The sequence below is a fragment of the Pelodiscus sinensis genome, chromosome 20 (assembly GCF_052426305.1).
Source record: "Pelodiscus sinensis isolate ZL-2025 chromosome 20, ASM5242630v1, whole genome shotgun sequence".
Lineage (NCBI taxonomy): Eukaryota > Metazoa > Chordata > Testudines > Trionychidae > Pelodiscus > Pelodiscus sinensis.
The window spans coordinates 24688127-24709545 of record NC_143071.1 but is presented as its reverse complement, the minus strand read 5'-3'; the positions used below and the strand labels follow the sequence as shown (position 1 = coordinate 24709545).

The following is a 21419-nucleotide window of genomic DNA, read 5'->3' as shown; positions in this document are numbered from 1 at the left end:
AAAAAAAAAAAAAAACAAAAAAAAAAAACAGAGTTCTTAATTATGTTTAAATAATACAACAATTCTAGGTAGGGTGACTGTTCTTCCTGGAGAAAAGAATCACATACACAAGGATTACAATAGCTCCTGGTTGAGCGCTCCAATTCTGTAAAAGTGGTGAGAACTCACAACCTGCATTAACTTCACTCGGACACATGGATATTGTATACCTACAAGGTGCTCACCATATCTTGCAAGATCAGACCGTAACTAAACAAGTCCCAAACACAGAAGAGGTAAAGCACAGTAGAGTCTAACAGACCCTGTATGGAACCAAGGCATTCAAAATAATAATAAAAAAGAACAATGGTTCTTTGTGGAAAGTAAGTAATATTCCACAATTCAGAAAGTGTATTGATTTTACACTTGGCTAGTGCGTAGCATCCCCAATTGCATAGAATGTTTCCAGTGCTGAGTTTATAACTAACCTATGCAAGTTTTTTCATATTTCGTGAGCCTGATTGGTCACCACTTGATATCCATGCTGCTTGCTGTTTGATTTACTGCACAGTATTTGGTGTGCAGAGTTTCCTGAACCTTCTTGGAGTCCAGCCCTTCCAGCCAGTCCTGGTACAGCTTTTGCACATGCATGCTGGTTTCTGGAAGCCTGACAGGAATTGCAGCATACATTTCCTCCATCTGGCTGAGCAACACTTTGTCTGGTTTTCCATCTTCAGTCTGGGCTTGGCCTTTTCCATTTAAACACCCTAAAAATATAACACCACAGCCGGGAGGTAAGAACATAAGAACGGCCATACTGAGTCAGACCAAAGGTCCATCTAGCCAAATAACCTCTTTTCAGATAGTGGCCAAGGCCAGCTGCCCCTAAGGGAATGAACAGAACAGGTGATCCATCCCTCTATAGCTCATTTCCAGGTTCTGTCAAAAAGGCTAGGGACACCATTCCTGCACATCCAGGACCTATGGACATATTCTCCATGAATTTATCTACCTCTTTTTTGAATCCTGTTATAGTCCTGGACTTCACAACATCCTCTGGAAAGGAGTTCCACAAGTTGACTGTGTATTGTGTGAAGTGTATGCAACAATCCTTTTGTTGGTTTTAAACTTATTAATTTCATTTGGCGACCCCTAGCTCTCTTCTTTATTCACTTTTTGCACACCAGTCCTGATTTTACAGACCTCTATCATTTCTCACCTTCGTCATCTATTTCCTAAGGTGAAAAGTCACAGTTTTAATCTCTTCTCATAGCAGCTGTTCCATACCTCTAATCATTGTTGTTACTCTTTTCTGAACTTTTTCCATGCCAAGATATGTTTGAGATGAAGAAACCACATCTGCACACGGTATTCAATATGTGAGCGTACCATGGATTTATATAGAGGCATTAAGATGCTCTCACAGAGAATATCTACACAGCAGTGTTATTCTGTTATTCTGAAGTAACATAGTCTGTGTCTACACTACAAGCAGTTATTTTGACATTATGTCAAAATAATATCGAGCTGGAGGACTTCTTACTCCAAATCCTGTAACCTTCATTTTATGAAGGGTAAGGGAAGTCTGGAGAGTGCTCTTTCATGGACTTTCTGCTGTGCAGATAGCACCAAAAGCCGAAATAAGCTTTTATTTCGGGATGTGAAGGACTAATCGACTACCCAAAAGGCAAATGGGTTTAGCCCTGATGTGCAGAGGTGCCCTGTCTTATTCTCTATCCCTTTCTTAATCCACAATGACTCCAGGATCTCTCTCTTGAATGGTAAAAGCTAATTTAGTCCCCATCATATTATACGTATAGTTGGGATTATGTTTTCCAATATGCATTACTTTGCATTTATCAAGATTAAAACTGATCTGTCATTCTGTTGCTCATCATTTAATTTTATGAGAGCCTTTTGAAGCTCTTCACAATCTACTTTGGAGTTAACTAGGTTGAGCAGTTTAGTATCATCTGTGAATGTTGCCACCTCACTGTTAATCCCTTTCTCCAGATCATTTATGAATATATTGAATATGACTGGTTCCAATACGGATCCCTGGGGGGTACCACTAATTATCTCAATCCATTCTGAAAACTGATAGGATTATAGTTTGTTTAGGGATAAACTATATTGTATCTAACTCTGGATTTACAGTTTTCTTCTGTTAAACAAAAAGCATGGCAACTGCTTTTTGAGGTCAGAAGCCCCATTGATGCTGCTAAAAGTCGCTGTTGACCTTTAAAATAATTCTATCAGCAGTAACTGTCCTAACTTGATGGGGTTTCCATATGAACATTCTTTCTTCCCCAGCTAAATCCCACATTCTTCTCTTGCTCTCAACTCTGTATTTCAGTGGCCTTTCCTTGAAACGCAGTATAGTCACAAAAGGACAACCCCTCAGCACTCTGGGCTATCTGCTTACAGATCACCCAGCAGAAAACAAATACTTTCCCTCTCATTTTGGGCTACTAAATAAATGGAATAGACTCGGAGAAAGACTAAGCGGGAGTGTTTTATTTTGGACCATTCAGATTTTATGGTGGAGTTGTAAAAATTAAAACAAGGATCAGTTCACTTTGGAACCTTCCCACAGCACTCAAACAGAAAAAAGTCACCAAGGATTTAGTATGATTCTTACCTCCAGGGCAGGCAAGAACCTCCACAAAATGGTACAAGAACTTTCCCTTTTTCAGCTTTAGGACCACATTCTGGATGTTCCTAAAGCCATATGCAGCTGCGAAGCGCAACACTGTCTCACCGTCCTTTTCCAGTGTGACTTCCTGAAAGTCCTTGTTTCTGTAAACAGAGTTGGAAAAAATTCAAAATCCTTAGATCCCTTTGGGATTACGAATAGGATGACACAAGCATTTCAGTACGTGCTCACAGAGCTCAGATGAGAGAAGGCAAAAAGGATAATCTGAGAATGAACAAGTTGGGCTTCTAGCTCCTATGTGTTGTGGGTCAAATAAAAGTCAGGGTGGGGCTCAGAGAACAAACGTTTATTTCATTGTCAAAAGAGAAGCATTATTAATAAAGCAACGGGTAAGTAAAAACAGGCTACGTCTACACTGCAGGCTTCTTGCACAAGAACTGTTTTGCGCATGAGTTTCTACGCAAAAAATTCTTGCACAAGAGTGCATCCACATTGCCATGTGCTTTTGCGTAAGAGGGTCCATGGCAGTGTGGACGCTCTCTTGCGCAAGAAAGCTCTGATGGCCATTTTAGAGAAGGGTGAATATAAAGAGCTTGTATCCCTGAGAGGGCTCGAAAAGGTGTCTTTCATTGTGTTTCGTTATTGAAGTACTTGAGACTGGGGGGGGGGGGGAGGGGTGTCTTCCACAAGGTTTTATTTTTTTCCCTTACTGAAGTAATCAAATGGTACCGCTACCCTGGAAAGACCAGCAGGAGCCAAAATGTCCACCATGGGATCTGACTCCCCTGTCTCTTCCTCCTCCTTAATGGCCAAACCCTGGGCCACTATGGAGTAGCTGTTGTAGGACTCATGTCCTCCAGAGCTGTTGTCACTGCCATGCCAGCAAACACCTCATCAGGTGATGAAGAGGAGGATAATGCTAGACTGGGCTGTGCTCCTCCATCTCGACCCACACACTGCCGGCGGTCCCTACAGTCTGGTGAAGAGGGAAGAGTTGATGTTGTTGGTCCTCTGAGACCTCTGATGCCTGGGAAGTTGAGTGCGCCTGCATCGGGTAAAGAGCACACGAAGGCACTGCTGATGCTGTTTCTGGTGGCACTGGTGCCATGTCTATGGCTCAGGCAGAGGTAACAGCGTTGAAGGAGTTGGCAGGGCAGGACCTCCTGTCAGTGCCAGAGCAGAGATTGGGTTCGGTGCCTGGGACAGTGCCAGTCTGGACGGTGTCAGAGTAGGTGCTATAGCCATGGGATGCGGAGCTGTAGAAGAAGGAACAAAAATTTGGCAAAGGCCATGAAGATGGTGCTGAGTGATGCCCTGGGAGTCCCTGTTCAGCTTGATGAAACACCCAGGGGATCCAGAAGGCCGCTGAGACCATGGCACCTGTTGCTATTGGTGGCAGTCTCTTCTAGATTAAGACCTCTTGCTGGAGCTCCTCCTGGAATAGTAAACTCAAATTCTGAACCAGAGGTCTCAGAGAGAAGCTGAGCTTCTAGGTGCCGACCTATGGGAGCTCAGCAATCGGCTGGGCTGTCTGGCAGGAAGCCATGGTGCCTGGGGGGTTGGCAAATGAGATCGTCAAGACATCACAGCTTTCCCCTGGATTGCACCTGAGGATGGGTTGGTGCCGTGACTGTTGGGGACTTGTCTGTTTCCTCTAGGTGGGGAGAAAGATGCATTAAGTTGCCTGCTGCCTCAAACGCCTCTGGCGTCGAGGCAAGTGGTAGGGACTGGTCTGCTGGGGCCAGAGATCCCTGAAGCTGTGGACTCAACCTCCCTTCTCAGGTAGGGGTTGACTCCCCTCTCTGTGGGGACTTGGTTGAGTGGCTCTCTTGGGGTTGCACTTCTCTGGACTGTGAGAAAATCTTGCCATCAGGCTGCTTCCCTTTGAGGCACCAGAGAGCATGAAAGGTGCCTTTCAGATGTGACTGTCAAAGATCAACGATGGTGCCGAGAAATGTCCTTCAGTGCCGAGGCAGAGGACAGTGCTGGAGCACTCTGTGCTGAAAAGGTGCTTATCATCCCCCAGTCCCAGGTCAGACTGCAGGTGCAAAGGGGCCTTCATTAGGAGAACTTTGAGCCACTGTTCTGTGTCCTTCAGTGTTCTGGGATGGAATTCGCAGCAAACAAGGCAGTGATCTTTCTGATGACCCTCACCAATGCAGGAGGAGTGACATGCACTTGGCACAGGCCTGACAATTTTTAAACCCTGGAGAACGTAGCATGGCACGATTCCAGGGATTCTAAAGAAACAGAGTGGGGAGGGAACCTCCCCACAGACACTAACTATAAATAAAATTATATACAGAAATACTAAGTAAACGAATACTAAAAACAATATATACTTGTGACGGGGTGCCGGTCCCTCCCGCCCCGGGACCTACGGCCCCCCGCACTCCTAAGCCCGCGAGGGGCAAAGGAAACGCTGGCGGGAGCCGGAGATGCAACCGCTCGTGGGCGGCACCCCGGCATAGGTGCCCCGCCTGTATGGGGATAGCCAGAGAAGGAGATGTCACCCGGAGGGGCCTCCCCTCCGTGGGTGACATCATCAATGGGCGCCCGGGCACGGAGGGTGGGGCCCAGGAAGGCGGCCCCTTCAAAGGCTGTCTGGGGAGAGAGGAAGGGGAGGAAGGCACTCGGGCCAGGGAAGAGGGGCCTGAGGCGGAGGAAGCAGCAAGCAGTGGCTGCGAGAACGGAGGAGCTCACCGCAGAAGTGACCGGCTCAGCGAGGAGGAGGAAGCGACCCAGGACGGGGACGGCAGGCAGCAATGGTGCCTTCACTGGATCCCGTGGGTTGGTGAGTTACGGGGGAGCCCCCACCAACCAACCTGTGGCCGTGCGCTGCTGCCTTTAGGGTCCTGGGTCGGGACTTGGACCGAGGGTGGGCCCGAGTCCCCCTCCTCCCTTGCGGTCGTCCCATAGCGCCCAGGAAGACCGGGACTCAAGGGGCTCTTAAATGGGCCTCTGACCTTTTTTCTTCATTTTTGTCGGGGTGGACGGGCTGAGTACGGTAGGGAGACACGGGTGAGGGGTGGAACATGGGCAGGTAATCCCAATGATGACAGGGCTCTAAGCCTGAGGGACGACCTGCCCCGTGACAATACTAAAGAGCTAGGAGAAATGGCACTTGTGCAATCGAGAACTATGGAATGTTCCAGCCTATTGTCACTGGCAGTAAGAAGAACTGAGTAGGGGGAAGGTCGGCAGGGCTCTATATTTGGTGCCAAGTAGGCGTGACTCCAGGGGGCACCCAGACCCACCCAATGGACGCTGATATGAGAAAATCTTCTGGCCACCATGTGTGCATGCACACACCTAAATGGAAAACACACGAACAAGAACTCGAAGAATAGCAGTGATTTTCCAGTGATGAACTTAGAGGTAGCTTATTAAGGATGACAGCAAAACGGGTGATTTTGATATACTGAATACATAGTTACTGCACTGACATTCATGTTATCCAATGTTACTAATACAAAGATCCAAAATCCAACTTACTTTAAAGTTTTGTAAGTGATTTCCTTGACATCCATATCAAAGAGCTCCTTGGCAGCATGTTTAAAGATGTGCTCTAGGTACCCATCAGATCTCCTCCCATCATGCCGTACTATGTCTTCCTCCTTTATTTCACCAAACCTTTGAAAATGGACAAAAAGGAGGGAGAAAGAAGCTCAGAATTTGATAATTTCATGAAAATGAATTGTTTTTCTCTCTCATTACATTTTTTGTCAGAGGAAAAAAATCGTTAGTAGAAATTAACTTGTCCAACTTGCGTTTTGAGATATTGGTAAGTGAAAAGAGCAGCAAAGAAAAAAAAAAAAGAGTAGGGGAATTTTTTTAGCTTAAATTTGAAGCATTTAACAAAATTTATTCATATACAGGCAGTCCCTGGGTTATGTACAAGATAGGGACTGTAGGTTTGTTCTTAAGTTGAATCTGTATGTAAGTCGGAACTGGCGTCCAGATTCATTTCACAAGGAGTAACGGTAGTTTGAACTAGGAAGCCTAGTTCGAACTACCTAGTTCGTGCCCCGTGTAGCTACGCTGCACGGGGTTCGAACCAGCGGGGTTTTAAAAATGGCGGCTCCCCGCTTATGCAAATGAAGCCTGGGAAATTCAAATCCCGGGCTTCATTTGCAAGTGCGGTATGCCTACATTACCCCGCTAGTTCGAACTAGCAGAGTAGTATAGACATACCCTGGGCTACATGAGTGGCCCTCCTTCCTCTCAGTGAGCCACAAGATCATTGTAACTAAGACATGGAAACATACGCAACCCACTTTGGGGTCCTGACTCACAGTTTGAGAATCATTTCTGACTGCATCAGATTATGTTACTGTGATGGGCAGAGGGAGAGATGGCCAGCATTTGGTGATCAAAGGTAGATTGGGGGTGTTTTTAAGCTGTAGTCCAGAGATACCATTTTCTTTGTTTTAATCTGTTCTTTCCACAGCAGCTCTAAAACCTAGCAACCAGAGACCCTCAATTTTTCTGTTTGCCATATGTGCTCCCCATCCCATGAGAGAGACATCTGTGGTGTCAGGCTCTGGGGGTTACGAAGGGAATCTGGGACAACAAAGGGAATTCCTGTGGTTTTGCCTTTGGTGTCAGTAAATGTACTGTGGGCACCTTGGCCTGGGATACAGCTGATATATGACCGAAATGTGGCTCTGGAGTCCTTCATAGTATAAAGAACCTCATTGGTCTTAATGAAGGAGAGTTTCTTCCCCCTCAAAAGGAAGGCCTTCTGCAGTTGATTGTATCTCACGTGGAAAAGCTGCTGAGTTGAACCACATGGCTTGTCTCATGACAACTGTGGTGGCTGTGGATCTTGTAGCTGTCTCTGCAGCGTTGAGAGCTGCTTCTCAAGATTGCATGTCCTTCTGCAATTACCACCTTAAATTGCTGCTTTTTTGCCTCTGGGATATCTTCAATAAAAGTTTTGAACTTTGAGTAATTGTTGTAGTCGTATTTACTGAGTAACTCTGCATGGTTTGCTACTCTAAACTGTAGCGTCGATGTACACTTTTCTCCCAACAGAGGTCTAAGTCTCTCACTATGAGCCAGGGTGGAGCGAGTTTGCTGTTGCTTATTTCTTTGGTGGGAGGGTGCGTAAAGAGGAATTCAGAGCCTTTGGGAGGAACGTATTACTTCCTATCTGCCAGCTTACATGTGGGTGGAATAGTAGTCAGTATCCGCCAGACTGCCTTAGCAGGATCCATTATCGTGGAGGGAGGGATAGCTCTGTGGTTTGAGCATTGGCCTGCTAAACCCAGGGATGTGAGTTCAATCTTTGCAGAGGGGATTTGGGGCAAAATTTTGTCAGGGATGGTACTTGGTCCTGCTGTGAAGATAGGGGACTGGACTAGATGACCTTTCAAGGTCCCTTCCAGTTCTAGGAGATAGGCAATCTCCATTAATTTATAGGCAGCATGATTTTAGCTGATGGAGTGGTTTGGAGGATGTCAGTGAGTTAGTGTTGACTCTCTGATCTTCAGCATGGCGATATTGAGGTAAGCTGCTACCCTTTTAAAAAGGTCTTGGAAAGTCATAAAATCATCAGCCGCCACTGGTGGTGGTGGCATCACTGCCTCATCAGGGACAATGATGAATTAGTATCAAGGGATGTACATGGACCTGCTTGCTGAGATTGTGGATCCTAAGCTGCCTCCTCCTAGCGTGGTGGGGAGAGGGAGCGGCGCTGCTTATTGCGTTTTCGCTTGTAGTTGTAAGCCCATGGGCTCCAGTATTGCCAGTGTGCCATCTACAGGATCTATTGACAGTACGTGAAGAGAACTGCTGATCTCCATCTTAAGCTGGGGACAAGTAAGAAGGAACTGAAGGGAGGGGGGCCACGCATGTGTGGTCGCAGCACACTGGATACACATGGCTCCCTGGGCACTGCTGTGAAGGCTCCAGGCGACAGCGCTGGGATGCACCGACACCTGCTGTGGAGCACCCACAGGGACATCTCTCGAAGAAGCATGGCATCACTATTGTGAGAAAAATGTGTTTTTGACAGCAGTCCCAGCCTATTGGCTGCTTTGGGGATAATAAGTTCATCACCCTGCTCTCACTTTTAATGGTCTACCTTGCACTTCTCCCTGAGCATCCCAGTGTGACCTGTGCTGGGACACTTCCTTTGTGTTATATGGATGGTGCACTCTGCTGGTAGCAGCTGCCTGAGCCCTTACATTCAACCAGAAACCAAAAGGCAAGAACTGTTAATGCAAAATAATATACACAACATTTAACTTAAATAACCAAGAAAAATTGGGATTTTATTCCTAAAATAGATTTAACAAGGGAGGACCAGACTTCTAGTATGTCTACCTACTCTGAGCCAGACCATTAATGGTAGATTTATTTAATTGCTGGTGATTTTAGTTGTTACTAGCTGTGGTTTTGTTTGGTGGAAGTGTGTCCTGTATCTGCCTAACTTCTATTTATGTTAATGTTCTCTAGTTAACAGCATAATTATGAGAATTACAACTGAAGTCATTTAAGATTAAAAAGTAACTTGAACTAAAAATCAGTGATTGTTTAATTTTGTTTAATGTTAACAGTAACATGCCATTAGAGAAGCTTTTGTTTTTATTCCTATTCCTCTGAAGATCTGCTTTTACCCATGGTGATTTTTCACCCTTCAAGGGTAAAGATTTGCGATCAGTTCTTATAGCCTGATTCCAGGGCAGGATTAAGGGGGGAGGTAGCCGGGCAGCTGCCCGGGGTGCCAACCTATGGGGGGGCGCCTGATGGCAGCTGTAAGGGGCACCGTGAGGCCAGCCACGCGGCGCCCATTAGAGCTGCCACGAGGTGTCGCGCGCCCGACTGCAGCTGTAAGGTGCGCAGTGTGGCAGGGCTGCACATGCGCCATGTGCCTGGGAGCAGAGCTGTGCATGTGTCGCGCGCCCGCTGCCTGGGGTGCAGGAATGGCTCGAGCCAGCCCTGCCTGATTCAATACTGGGGCAGGCCACACCCCCACCCCACCCACTGCCTCTTTCCCCAAACCCCTCCCCTGAGCAACATATACCAGGGTGCTTGGTGCGGAGCAGCAGCAGGCGTCAGGCCCTCCCAGTGCACTTACCACAGTGACGGGAGCCGGAGCAATCAAGCAGCCTGCTCTGGTCCACCCCACGGCACATTGCTTCCCACTGCCATGGTGAAGCAGAGCGTCCTGGTCCCAGCCCCAACCTGTTCCCCCAAGTGATGAACTTTTGGGGGAGTGGGCTGGGGCTAGGCACGTCGCTTCTCGCTGCCGTGGTGAAGTGGAGGCGCAACGGGCTGGGAGATGGGTGGCAGGGTGGAGCGGAGCAGGCTACTGGGTTGTAGTGGCTCCCACCCCCATGGTAAATGCAGGAGGGCCGGACTCCTGCTGCTCCCGTGTCAGGTCCCCAGTAATTCCCTGGGCAGTCTTGAGACCCCTGCGTCCCATCCTTAGGATGGTTGAGGGGGCCGCAATGGGGCCCCCCAAAGCACGGGGCCTGGGGCAGCCTCCCTGAACCACTGGAAGAACAAATTCAAAGGGAATTAATAGTTACCATTCCACAGGTTCAGTTATAAAAAAGAGTTAACACAGAGTTACATAAGTTATAAGTGGTTAAAAAGGTATAGATGTGGGCATCCAAACACTCCATAATAACACTAACACGTGTCATCCGTTCAATGGAATCCAGAATCTCATCACTTTCTACAGATCTAATACTATTGCACAAAAATACAAATAAAAGCACTTTCCTTTTTGTAATCAAACACTGAAGATGGTTGAACATACAATCTTGGCACAGCACAATTCTTTTAAATTAGGCTTTAAAAAAAATTAAAAAGGAATTCATTTAGGAAGGGGCATCTATTTTAGTTGATTGGCTTTGTATTAGTACAAAACCATATCCAGTAAACAGGGCTATCTGTTGTATTTTACCATGTCATGCACTGGGAGACACAAGAGGTGCATATGAATAGGTGTCAGTGGAGTCAGATCTTGGTGCATGCTGACTTTCTTTTTTTAATAGCTTGTTTGTTAAAGAAAGCACTACATGGGCAGTGACTACGATGTATGGCAAACCATTATTTGTCCACTGGTGCAATGACAATAGCCCACAAAGAAAGCTACTTACAAACTGTCTACAGCCACTTCAGCCACTTCTTTCATAGATATATTTTTCTGCTCCATTATTTGGACAATTTCACCTGTAGAGAGATGCAGGACGTTTTTTCTTAAACACAAATCAAAGTACACACATGGTTTCTCTCTTCAAGAAGGAAGTATGCCAAGAGAGACAGGCAGAGCAAAAACACCTGACATTACAGAATGAAGCCATGAATAAATCTTGCATGAAAAAAGGTTTTACTGTGACTATTTTTTGTATCCTTCTAGCTGTAAGCCCTTAGGGTGTGTCTAGACTACATGCCTCCTTCGACGGAGGCATGTAGATTAGCCAGATCGGAAGAGGGAATGAAGCCGCGATTAAAATAATCGCGGCTTCATTTAAATTTAAATGGCTGCCCCGATCTGCCGATCAGCTGTTTGTCGGCAGATCGGGGGAGTCTGGACGCGATGCGCCGACAAAGAAGCCTTTCTTCATCGGCACAGGTAAACCTGGTTTCACGAGGCTTACCTGTGCCGATGAAGAAAGGCTTCTTTGTCGGCGCATCGCGTCCAGACTCCCCCGATCTGCCGACAAACAGCTGATCGGCAGATCGGGGCAGCCATTTAAATTTAAATGAAGCCGCGATTATTTTAATCGCGGCTTCATTTCCCTCTTCCGATCTGGCTAATCTACATGCCTCCGTCGAAGAGGCATGTAGTCTAGACACACCCTTAGTGACACAAACCCTGAGAACAGACACATAAGGGAAAAGGATGTACTGGTTGCACCGCTATAAAAAGCGGAACTCTCTGGTCCAGCAACAGGATCAGGGTGACCTGGCGTGCTGTGGGGAGGCTGGGAACTTGGCGTGATTCAGGGGGAGGGGTGGGAGCCCAGATGCGTGGCTGAGCTGTGCTGCCGGGGGGAGGGGGGGGGGGAGGACAGGGGCGGAATCCAGGAAGCCACTCTGCTGCTGGGGGGAGTGGGCAGGTGGAAAGGCAGCTCACAACCCAGATGGTCTGGACAAATGAGCCAGGAAGCCTGGTGGGCAGCAGGGCACGGGTGGGGCTAGCAGCAGGGGGGCCAGAAATGCCTTCCCCTGATCTGGCAAAATCCCTCATCTGGGACCAGTCAGGTCCCAAGGGTGCTCAATCAGGGGGGGGTCCAACCTTTATTTTTAAAAAGCCTCTTAAAATGATGTAAAAAAGAGGCATCTGAGTGAGGGCGTGGAGGGAGAGAAATATGGACTTTCAGCTCCAGTATTTCCACACTTCCAAGGTTATAAACAAACTGTCTCTTCATTCCAGTGATTAAAAAGCTAACATGCTGTCCTGAAGGATCTCGAGATAAAAATACCTTCAACCTATCACTGGGCCAGTACTGAGCCTTGAGCAGGATGGCATTGGGACAAATTTCCATATTGGTCAGAAAAGGAAAAAATGTTTTGGTGGCAGATTAATCGCCTTCCATCCTTCCTGTTCCCCACCCCTTCACTGCACAAAAAAACCCAACAGTTTGGATTTGGAGCTGTTGGGAGACAGGAAAGTTGGAAGTAGTCGTTGTCCCAGGACAGATGTGTTAGTGAATTAACAGGTGGAATGTAGGTGAGGAGGACAAAGCCACTAAATAAATGCTAGTCAGTACAGCAGTTGCTTGTCAGAAAGGTTGCCTACAGTGTAAGTTCAGGCAATTGCTTTTGATGATACAAGAGAGCAGAATACGGACACAAACAATTCTTGTTCTTTTATCTACCTCACACACAATCTCTATGCAATACATACACAGTCAGTAACTCAAGAAAGAGTCCTTTTTTGGAATCAGATGAAACTAAACCTTACTCTGACAGTTACAAAATGCTAAATGAATAAAAAACAAAGTTAGTTCAAACAACTGGTGAATCATGCCGACAATTATATAGAAGTTAAGTTTAAAGGGGGTTTTACCTGATGTTAGAACACAATCAACATCTTGAGAGTTATACAAGGAGATGTAAAAATCTTCCCGCAAGGCTTCTAATTTTTTGTCATAGCAAGGAGCCACGATTATGTGGAAAATTTTATCTGGAGACAGGTTCTAAGAAATAAAAAGGACACATCTTAATTTTGTAAAAGGACAGAAATATATGGCGCCAACATGGTGGATAAAAGTATTACTGCAAAAAAAAAAAAAAAAAAATTCACAGGTTATACTTACAGTCACATTAGGTCTGAAACTGATTGCAAGTCACAACCACTGGGGAAGTTTGTTTGTTTTGTAGAAGTGGATTGTATTACAGCAGTTTGTCAGAAATGTTTCAAACATTCAGGCCATACAACTTAGAATCATTGGGTTGGAAGACACTTCAGAAGGTCGAGTCCCTCCTCCCTTCCCAAAGCAAGGCGAATCCCAGCTAAACCATCCCAGCCAGGGCTTTGTCAAGCTGGGACTTAAACCTCTAGGGCAGTGTTTCTCAACCAGTGGTACGAGTACCCTTAGGGGTACTAGAGAGAAGTCTGGGGGGTACGTCAACACAACCGAAATTTGGAGAAAACTGAATTTTTGTTTTAAGTGTTCCAGTGCTTTATTATTTTTGTACTTTTAACACCCAAAAATTTCATCGCCCACCAGGCTACAATTAAGTTGTTTAAACAAATGTGTTGCAATGGTAGAAAAAAAAAATTGTGTGTCTGAAAACTGTAGGCACTCGGGGTACTTATAATTTTTTTAAAAGGGGTACTTTATAAAAAAAAAAAAAAAAAAATGGTTGAGAAACACTGCTCTAGGGAAGCACTTAAACCCATTCCAGTGCTTCACCACCCTCCTAGGGAAATAATTTTTCCTAATAGCCAACCAAGACCTCCCCCACTACAATTTGAAACCGTTGCTTCTTGCTCTGTCACCAGTCACCACTGAGAACAGCCTCTCTCCATCCTCTGTGGAACTCCCCTTCCGGCAGTTGAAGGTAACTATCAACCCCCTCCCCCCCCCACACACACCACCCTTCTCTTCTGTAGACTAAATAAGCCCAAATCCCTCAGCCTGTGCTCATAAGCAGGGCTCAACAAATAACACAATCTACTTGCCCGTGGCGAGTAGACTGCAACCTGGAAGATTGCGCACATCACCGGACAGCACAGCTGGCAAGCGGGGCCTGCCGCAGTTCGGCGAGCCCTGCTCATAAGTCATGTGCTCCAGTCCCCTAATTGTTTTTGTTGCCTTCTGCTGGACTCTCTCCAATGTGTCCACATTGTTTCTGCAATGGGGCCCAGAATTGGACTCAATACCGTAAAATCGCGCGTATAATGCACACTGTTTTCCCCCGGTTATCAAGGGTTAAATCCGGGGTGCACATTATACATAGGAGGTAATTTGTAAAATTTTTACCTCACCCTCCCCGCCACCCTCCCCGGCAGGCGCGAGCTCAGCTGGACATCGGCGAGCTCAGCTGGGCAGGGGGCCCCCGCGGCAGGCGTGAGGTCAGCCAGGCTTCCGGACAAGGTGAGGAGCCGGTGGGTGGGGCAATGGGCCCCGCAGCAGGTGTGAGCTCAGCGTGGCGCATGAGCAGCTGGGCAGGGAGCAGGTTTCAAACTCCGCCGCCGGCTCCCCGGTGCTGCGCGCTTTTCCCTGACGAGCCTGCAGGTGGGAGCAGCCCCTTCCTTCCTATATATAGGGTAAAATCGTGAGTATAATGGGGGTGTGCATTATAGATAAGAGCTCAGCTTATTCCAGAATTCTGACGTTTAAAAGGTTGGTACACACTATACATAGGTGCACATTATACTCATGATTTTACGGTACTCCAAAGGGCCTCACCAATACTGAGCAAAGGGGAATAATCACTTCCCTAAGCCTGCTGGCAATGCTCTTATTAATGCACCCCAATATACCATTAGCCTTCTTGGCTACAAGAGCACATTGTTGACTCGAATCCAGCTTCTTATCCACAATAATTCCCAGATTTGCGGAACTGCTGCTTAGCCAGTTGGTCCCCAGCCTGTAACAATGCTTGGGATTCTTCTGTCCCAAGTGCAAGATTCTGTACTTGTCCTTGTTAAATCTCAGATTTCTTTTGGCCCAATCCTCCAATTTGTCTAGGACACCCTGGATCCTATCCCTACCTTCCAACGTATCTACCTTTCCCCCTAGCTTAGTGTCATCTGCAAACTTTTTCCCAAATGACCCAGTTAACTATAATTTGACTATAAAGAACAGAGAAATCAAGAAATATTTTCACATGGAAACTACTTCTAGTACTGTGTATGTTGTGCATTTTGAGAAGTGTGACGTGTCCAGATTTTGAGATGAATCTCTTATCATGGGGCACACCCACACTTTGTCCATCGGATAGAGTTGTGGGTTATTTCCTATGAGACTGACAGCCACTAACAACAGCAGCAAACATAATAATATAGCATTTTACCATAACTCACTGAGGCAACCAACACCCCCTATGCCAGAGGTAGTTAAGTATTATTATCCAAATCTCTTATACAGCAGTTCTGAAAAATCAGTGTATTTTCTCCCCAAGGGGACGGAAGGGGTGGAAAGAAGAATTTAGCTGCCTATATAAAACTAAGCCCCTGGTATTGGGATGGTCCCTATAATATTGGAATGCTTGGTCACTCTCCAAGGGAAACTAAGGCAAAGAGAGGAAGTGACTTGCTCACGCCAAACCACAAATTAGTGGCAGAATCAGCTTATGAGTTCAAAACCAGGGATACTTCCAGTTCTCAGGATGCAAATGCTTCAGTTTGATTTGAGATGACCGAGCATTGCATGTTGGGACCAGTAGTTTTTACATGATACTCTCTGCTTTACAAATGGGAGTGGCTGTATTGTAGAACTCTGTGGGTAGCATTTGACATATCACCTTTACATTGGCCACTCTGGCTATGTCTAGACTACAGGGAGTTTTTTTGTTTTTTTTAAAGTGGCCTTTCTTCGAGAAAAAAAAAAAAAAAAAAAAAAAAACTTTACCTGCATCAAGACTGCTGCTGCGTCCTTTCGAAATTAAATCAAAAGAACATGGCGGTTTTTTCGAGAGCAGTAAACCTAATTTTATGAGGAAGAATACCTTTTTACGGAAGAGCTCTTTCAAAGAAAGGCATTCTTGACCGCAAACAGGGCTTTTTTGAAAGAGAGCATACAGATTGCCTGGGTGCTCTCTTTTGAAAAAGCGGATCGCTTTTTTGAAAAAGTTGTGGCTGTTGAGACGATCTTTATCGAAAGAAGCTTTTTCAAAAGTTTTTTCGAAAAAGCTTCTTTCGAAAGAAACATGTCGGCTAGACGTACCCCCTGGGTTTAACTTTCTATATAGAAAAAAAAAAATCTCTCTATGAAGTATTGAGAGCACAGTACTGCAACTATGTTCAGCCAGTGCCTGGTTAATTGGGGAGGGGAAGGTGTAAGACATATGTAACTACATATTAGAAATGAACACGCAAGAGAACAATTCTCTTAATCAAGAAAAGTAGAATTAAAGTTACCTGTTGCCTGGCGAAGTAACCCTTCACCAGGGATCCCATGATCTGCTGAGGAGATTTCGCGGTGCAAATGTGTGGTGTCACTGAGCTGGTAAGCACCCTTTCAGCATACCGGATCCAACCTACAATACAGTGAATGAAGAAAGATAGCAAAATTGAGGGCATATGAAAATAGTTCCTTGAGGAAAAGGATTAAAAAAAAATCCAGCATGATGAGATGGCAGGGCTGATAAGAAACTGCTTGTTAAAAGTAGAGAGAGAAAATGGATGTCTCCCATTGCATGCAGGAAATTTCAGCAATAGCTTATTAATGCCATGGAAGCTACCTTCTCTCCAGAGACTCCCTACATCCGTAAATTCCAACCTTTTCTTTTGGATGGAGACCTTTTGTTATGGACTGCTGGATGGAGGACAGATTTCTTCTTTTGCTCTCCCCGGCACAGCTGGGGCATATATTTTATGTCCTTATATGGCTCCTTATTACTGTACAATCCAAGTGTCCTGCAGTCAATGCATTTATCCCCAACCATCCTTATGGAGATAGGCAGCACTATTATCCCATTTTACAGATGGCCCTAATAAACTTAAGTGACTCATCAAAAAAAAAAAAAAAAAAAAAAAAAAAAAATCACACAAAAGATCTTCTGCAGAGCTGAGCTGAGCTGAAGTGAACTGAACTCCAGTGTCCTGAGTGCCAGACTAGCACCCCAACCACTAGACTATCCTTTCTTATTATTCTGCTCAGCCTATTCTCGGTTTCATTTTGTCCTTTAAGGCATTCGCTTTAGCTGCTCTCTGTTTATCCTTTTCATCTCCTCTGGTTTCTCTTCCTAATTCCCTCACGCAGATAGCAGCAACTTCCTTAGAGTGGGAGTATCCACTGGTGCTTTCTGACCCGCTGAAGTTAGGGGGTGGGGTGGGTTCTGGAGTGCACTAGGGGATAGGGCATCAGCCTCTGGAGCACAGCTGGTGGGCTTGATCCCTTGCTGCACTCTCAGGAAGTGGCTGGGCAGCCAACACCAGTTGCCCCAGGATCAGGAAAGCAGGATAAGGGACCCTGTGAAGGAGCAGTGGGTTCTGGAGTGGCTTACGGGCTAGGGCATTTGCCTGGGGAGCATAGGGTGGTGTGCTCTAGTCCATCCCTGCCCCAAGACAAGGAGGTGGGGTGGGCTCTGGAGGGGGATAGGGTACATGCAGGGTGGTGGGATCAAGCTCTGCCCACTCTGGGAGCAGCAAAACACCAGCTGATCCACAGATGGATGTTTCTCCCACATTAGAAAGGCAGGTAAGGGACCCTATGAAGGTAGGGGAGGTGGAGTGGGCACTGGTGCAGCCTAGGAGGCTACAGCATTTGCAGAGGGTGGTGGTTCAAGTCCCAACCACCCTGGGAGCATCCGCAGAAGCAGGGAAAAGAAACCTCAGCCAGCAGCTCTCTGCCTGAGCCTTGTGCAAATGAGCTGCATTAAGCAGCCACAGAAGATGAAAAGATATCCAAGGCATCACCTGCTTTTTTTCCATGAGTACATTTGTACTAAGGGGACCCAGACTGGGATCATACTGTTTCCCTTCCTCCTTTTATTCCACTTAGGTTGGACATTAGGTAAAACTCCCCAACTGTCAGGGTGATTAAACACTGGAATAAATTGCTTAGGGAAATTGTGGAATCTCCATCATTTGAGATATTTAAGAGCAGATTAGACAGATTTTAGGGATGCTAGTGCTTGTTTATGCTGTAAGGGACCTCGAGGCCCCTTCCAATTCTAGCATTCTATGATAATTCTTTCCTCTGCTCTGCACAATTATTGGACAAATCTGTGGTCTCTCTATGCACGGAGGAGAGAGCAAACCTAACCTCAGTGTTTCATAAGACAATCATAGTTAGCTTTCAAATTTCTACTTTGACTATGCAGTTTGTCCATGAATAAATCTTTTACTGTATGGAAGTAAACTAATAGGCATCTACAAATAGACTTAGTGAATCTATGGGGTAATTAATTCTATAATTTAGAATCCATTGTGAAATAAATTATGCATTGCATCTTCTTGAATGCATAGATTTATGGGAGCACAAAATACAGCACCTCAACCAGGGATTCAGCTAATAATGAAACATTATTTCATTTTAGTAGCTGTCACTTGGATCACCATATACTAATGCTGCTCCACTCTCTACTCAAGAGTGTGGAATAACTCAATAACATTCTGTTTTCTAAATTTCAACATCTCAGTACATGGTACAGTTTGCCTTCTCTGGAACAGCAGAGTTGAATGAAACATCATCTAAAAAACTCACTGCATTATATTATAGGCCAAATTAGCTACTACATGAAAATCTGCATTCTCTTAAAAAACCCATAAGCATCCAACGTCTCGATGTATTATTGGAGATATGAACAGATACTCTAATGTCATTCTTACCGACCGCATTGCTGTAGTGCCCAGCTACCGCATAATCTTTAACATATTTGTCTTTGCAGCATCCCTATGGGGCAGGGCAATTCCATTATCTCCACTGTACAGCTGAGAAAGTTAAAATGACTGACGAGGTTACTCAGGAAACCTGGAGCAGAGCATGGAATTGAACCTGGCTCTCCCAAGTCCCAGGTTAGTGTCTAACCATTGGGCCTACCAATATTTTGCCAGTCCCAAAACTAAATAGAAATATCAGGGTTAGTCCAGTCTCTTCACCTATAGGCAATACCCACTTCACAACGGACAAGTTCTCCATCCTCAAACAGATTAGAGTTGGGGTGGATTGGGGGGGTTGGTTAGGGGTGTGCGCCCCCCACCCCCACCCCGTGGTTGTCTCAGCCTCTAGACCCTTCCCCCATGCCCTTTATATGTAGGATGCACATGTGTGTTTGGGAGGGTGGGGGCTACAGCCACGTGTATCCAGAGCTCTGCTGCTCTTCCTCTTGCTCTGACGATCAGGGAGTGAGGGGAACGTGTGCAGCATGTGTGCCTTCCTCTTGCTCCCAGCTGCCCAGGAGAGAGGCAGAGAATTCATACAAGCTGTGCACTTCCCCTCGCTTCTGATCAGAGGAAGAGGGGCAATGACCCAGTACGTGCAGCTTTAGCCTCCCCCCACCCCCATTACCCTCCCAGGCCCTGGCCCCTCCCATGCCCTAACCCCTACTCTGATTCCTGAAACCCACACATACCCCCTGCCCTCAGCCCCCCCACCCCAGTCCCCTGCCCTTATTCCTGAACCCCCACACTACACTGTCAGTCCCCTGCCTTTTTTCCTGACCCCCCCCAAAACCCACTGTCCTTAGCAACTCCCCTCACTCTAACCCCCTGGCCCAAGCCCTCCCAACTTCACCCCTCACTTAAATTTCTTATAGGCAATGTCATATCACTTCCCCCTCAACCACCTGATTTGAGCATCCTCCCCTGGGTGTGCGTGCACGCTACAATAGCACCTGTAAGAAATGTAAGTTACTTTCACCCCTGTGGAATACTAGGTGCAATTAAACCTATGCAAACTTATTTAATCGCTCTTTGTGACGGAGCGGGCCGCCTCCACCCCGTGGACGTGGACCCCCCCCCCCCCGCACTGAACCCGCGGTCACCCTGACGCTCCTGGGGACGATCCGAGGAGTGGGGGTGAACTGCCGCGCTTGTTCTGCCGCCGCCGCCCAGCTGACAAGCAGCACGCAACGAACATGGCCGGCAGAGGGGCAGGGACTGGGGGAAGGGGCGGAGCTAACATGCGCGGCGACCGACGTCATCGCGTTGGGATGCCGGCGCGGGCTCTTCAAAACCCCCGTTGGGCTGGAGACGGGGGGGAAGGAGGGAGGAGCGGAGCAGGGAGAGAACACAGGAGCGAAACAAGAGGAGGACGCAGGAACAGAATGGGAGGAGGGCGCGGGAGTGGAGCAGGAAGGGGCAAGGGACACACAGGGGGTGAGGCCAATACGGAGAAGGTGGGAATCACGGGGGAACTAGGGTCCGGGGGATAGGAAGTAGCCCAGGGCCGGGTAAGCTCGGCATGCTGGTGAGTTTCGGGCAGGCGCCCCACCAGCAGGGCAGGTCTCGGTGTACCTGTCCTTAGGGCCCTGGGCTGGGGTCCGGGAGTGAGGGTGGGCCTGGACCCCCTATTCCCCCCCATTGATGAATAACCAGGGGATCATGACTAGAGACTGAAGATAACAGGAAGGGGGACTAGACTCTCCTGTTACACTCTTGAATATACTGAGACGATGGGGTAAAATAATTCTCGTTAGCTACGCAATAATGCTCAAGAGGAGAGAGGAGATGAGGAGGGGGACCCAAAGTCATATCTTGCATGTCCTCCCCCAGAATAGCTAGTTGGGCCCCTGCTATTAGGAAATATATTTGTAGGCTTGTAGTAATCCTGAGATTTGGGGACCACAAGGAAGAAACGTTATAAAGTTAAGACATTATACAATATGTATACATGCGCGTCAGTTGAAAATAGGCAGTTGGACAAATAAAAAGCAGACAGTATAGTAATTAGGATGATACTCAATTGATTTACTCTTTGCAGGGATCAGGATAGATTTCCATGACTTTATGGCATTACACCCTTGCAATATGAGAATTATAAATTAGGGGAGAACTACCTGTCCTCCTGCCTGGTGTGCCCAACTCTGGTTAGGAGACGAGAATGACCAGTTTAACTGGAGACCCTAGCAGGCATTTAAAACACCCCCAACTCGGGATATTAGCGAGTAGTTGACTAGTCTGCTACCCGATGAGCATAAACTTATTGGGCAGTCAACTGGAGTATCGACTACTCACTTCCTCCCCCGAGACAGCAAGGGAGCGGGGGGACAGGAGCCAGTGCTGCCTCTTCCCCTACCCCCTGCCTCTATCAGAGATAGCAGGGGGGAAGATACGGGAGGCTGCTCCAGCAGCAGCCCCTGTTTGCAGGAGTCACAGCGGGGAGCAGGGTCCCCCAGTGGCCAGGGGCTGTTTGCAGTGGCTAGGGCTGGCTGTGGGTAGGGACTGCTGGACTCAGCGCGAGCCAGGACTGAGCTCGTGCTGGTCTGGGACACTGAGCCTCTACATTTTAAATGCAGCAAGAGCTGCAGCTCTCTCTACATTTAAAATGCAGAGCCACAGCGTGGGTGGCTCCCGGAGTCAGGAGGAGCCGGGAGTGCTCAGTCTCAGCTCGAGCCAGCTCCTGGAGCTATTCCTGCTATGGCTCTGCAGAGCTGTCCTCATCGACTAATTGTGTACTATGAGTCAGATACCCACAATTTACCCTCC

The 21419-nt window shown here is 47.0% G+C and overlaps 1 protein-coding gene across 2 annotated transcripts in view; it reads right to left on the bottom strand.

Moving 5' to 3' along the window:
• Positions 1-21419, bottom strand: part of NARF (nuclear prelamin A recognition factor) — a 40298-nt gene continuing 18879 nt past the window's right edge. For both annotated transcript variants that reach the window (XM_006132395.5, XM_075903539.2), the window contains exons 7-12: positions 16188-16306; positions 12666-12795; positions 10750-10822; positions 6131-6268; positions 2621-2778; positions 1-746 (exon numbers count right to left, since the gene is read on the bottom strand). In XM_006132395.5, the coding sequence (XP_006132457.2) occupies positions 505-746; positions 2621-2778; positions 6131-6268; positions 10750-10822; positions 12666-12795; positions 16188-16306 (860 nt within the window). In that variant the 3' untranslated portion in view covers positions 1-504. The remainder of the gene's footprint in view (positions 747-2620; positions 2779-6130; positions 6269-10749; positions 10823-12665; positions 12796-16187; positions 16307-21419) is intronic.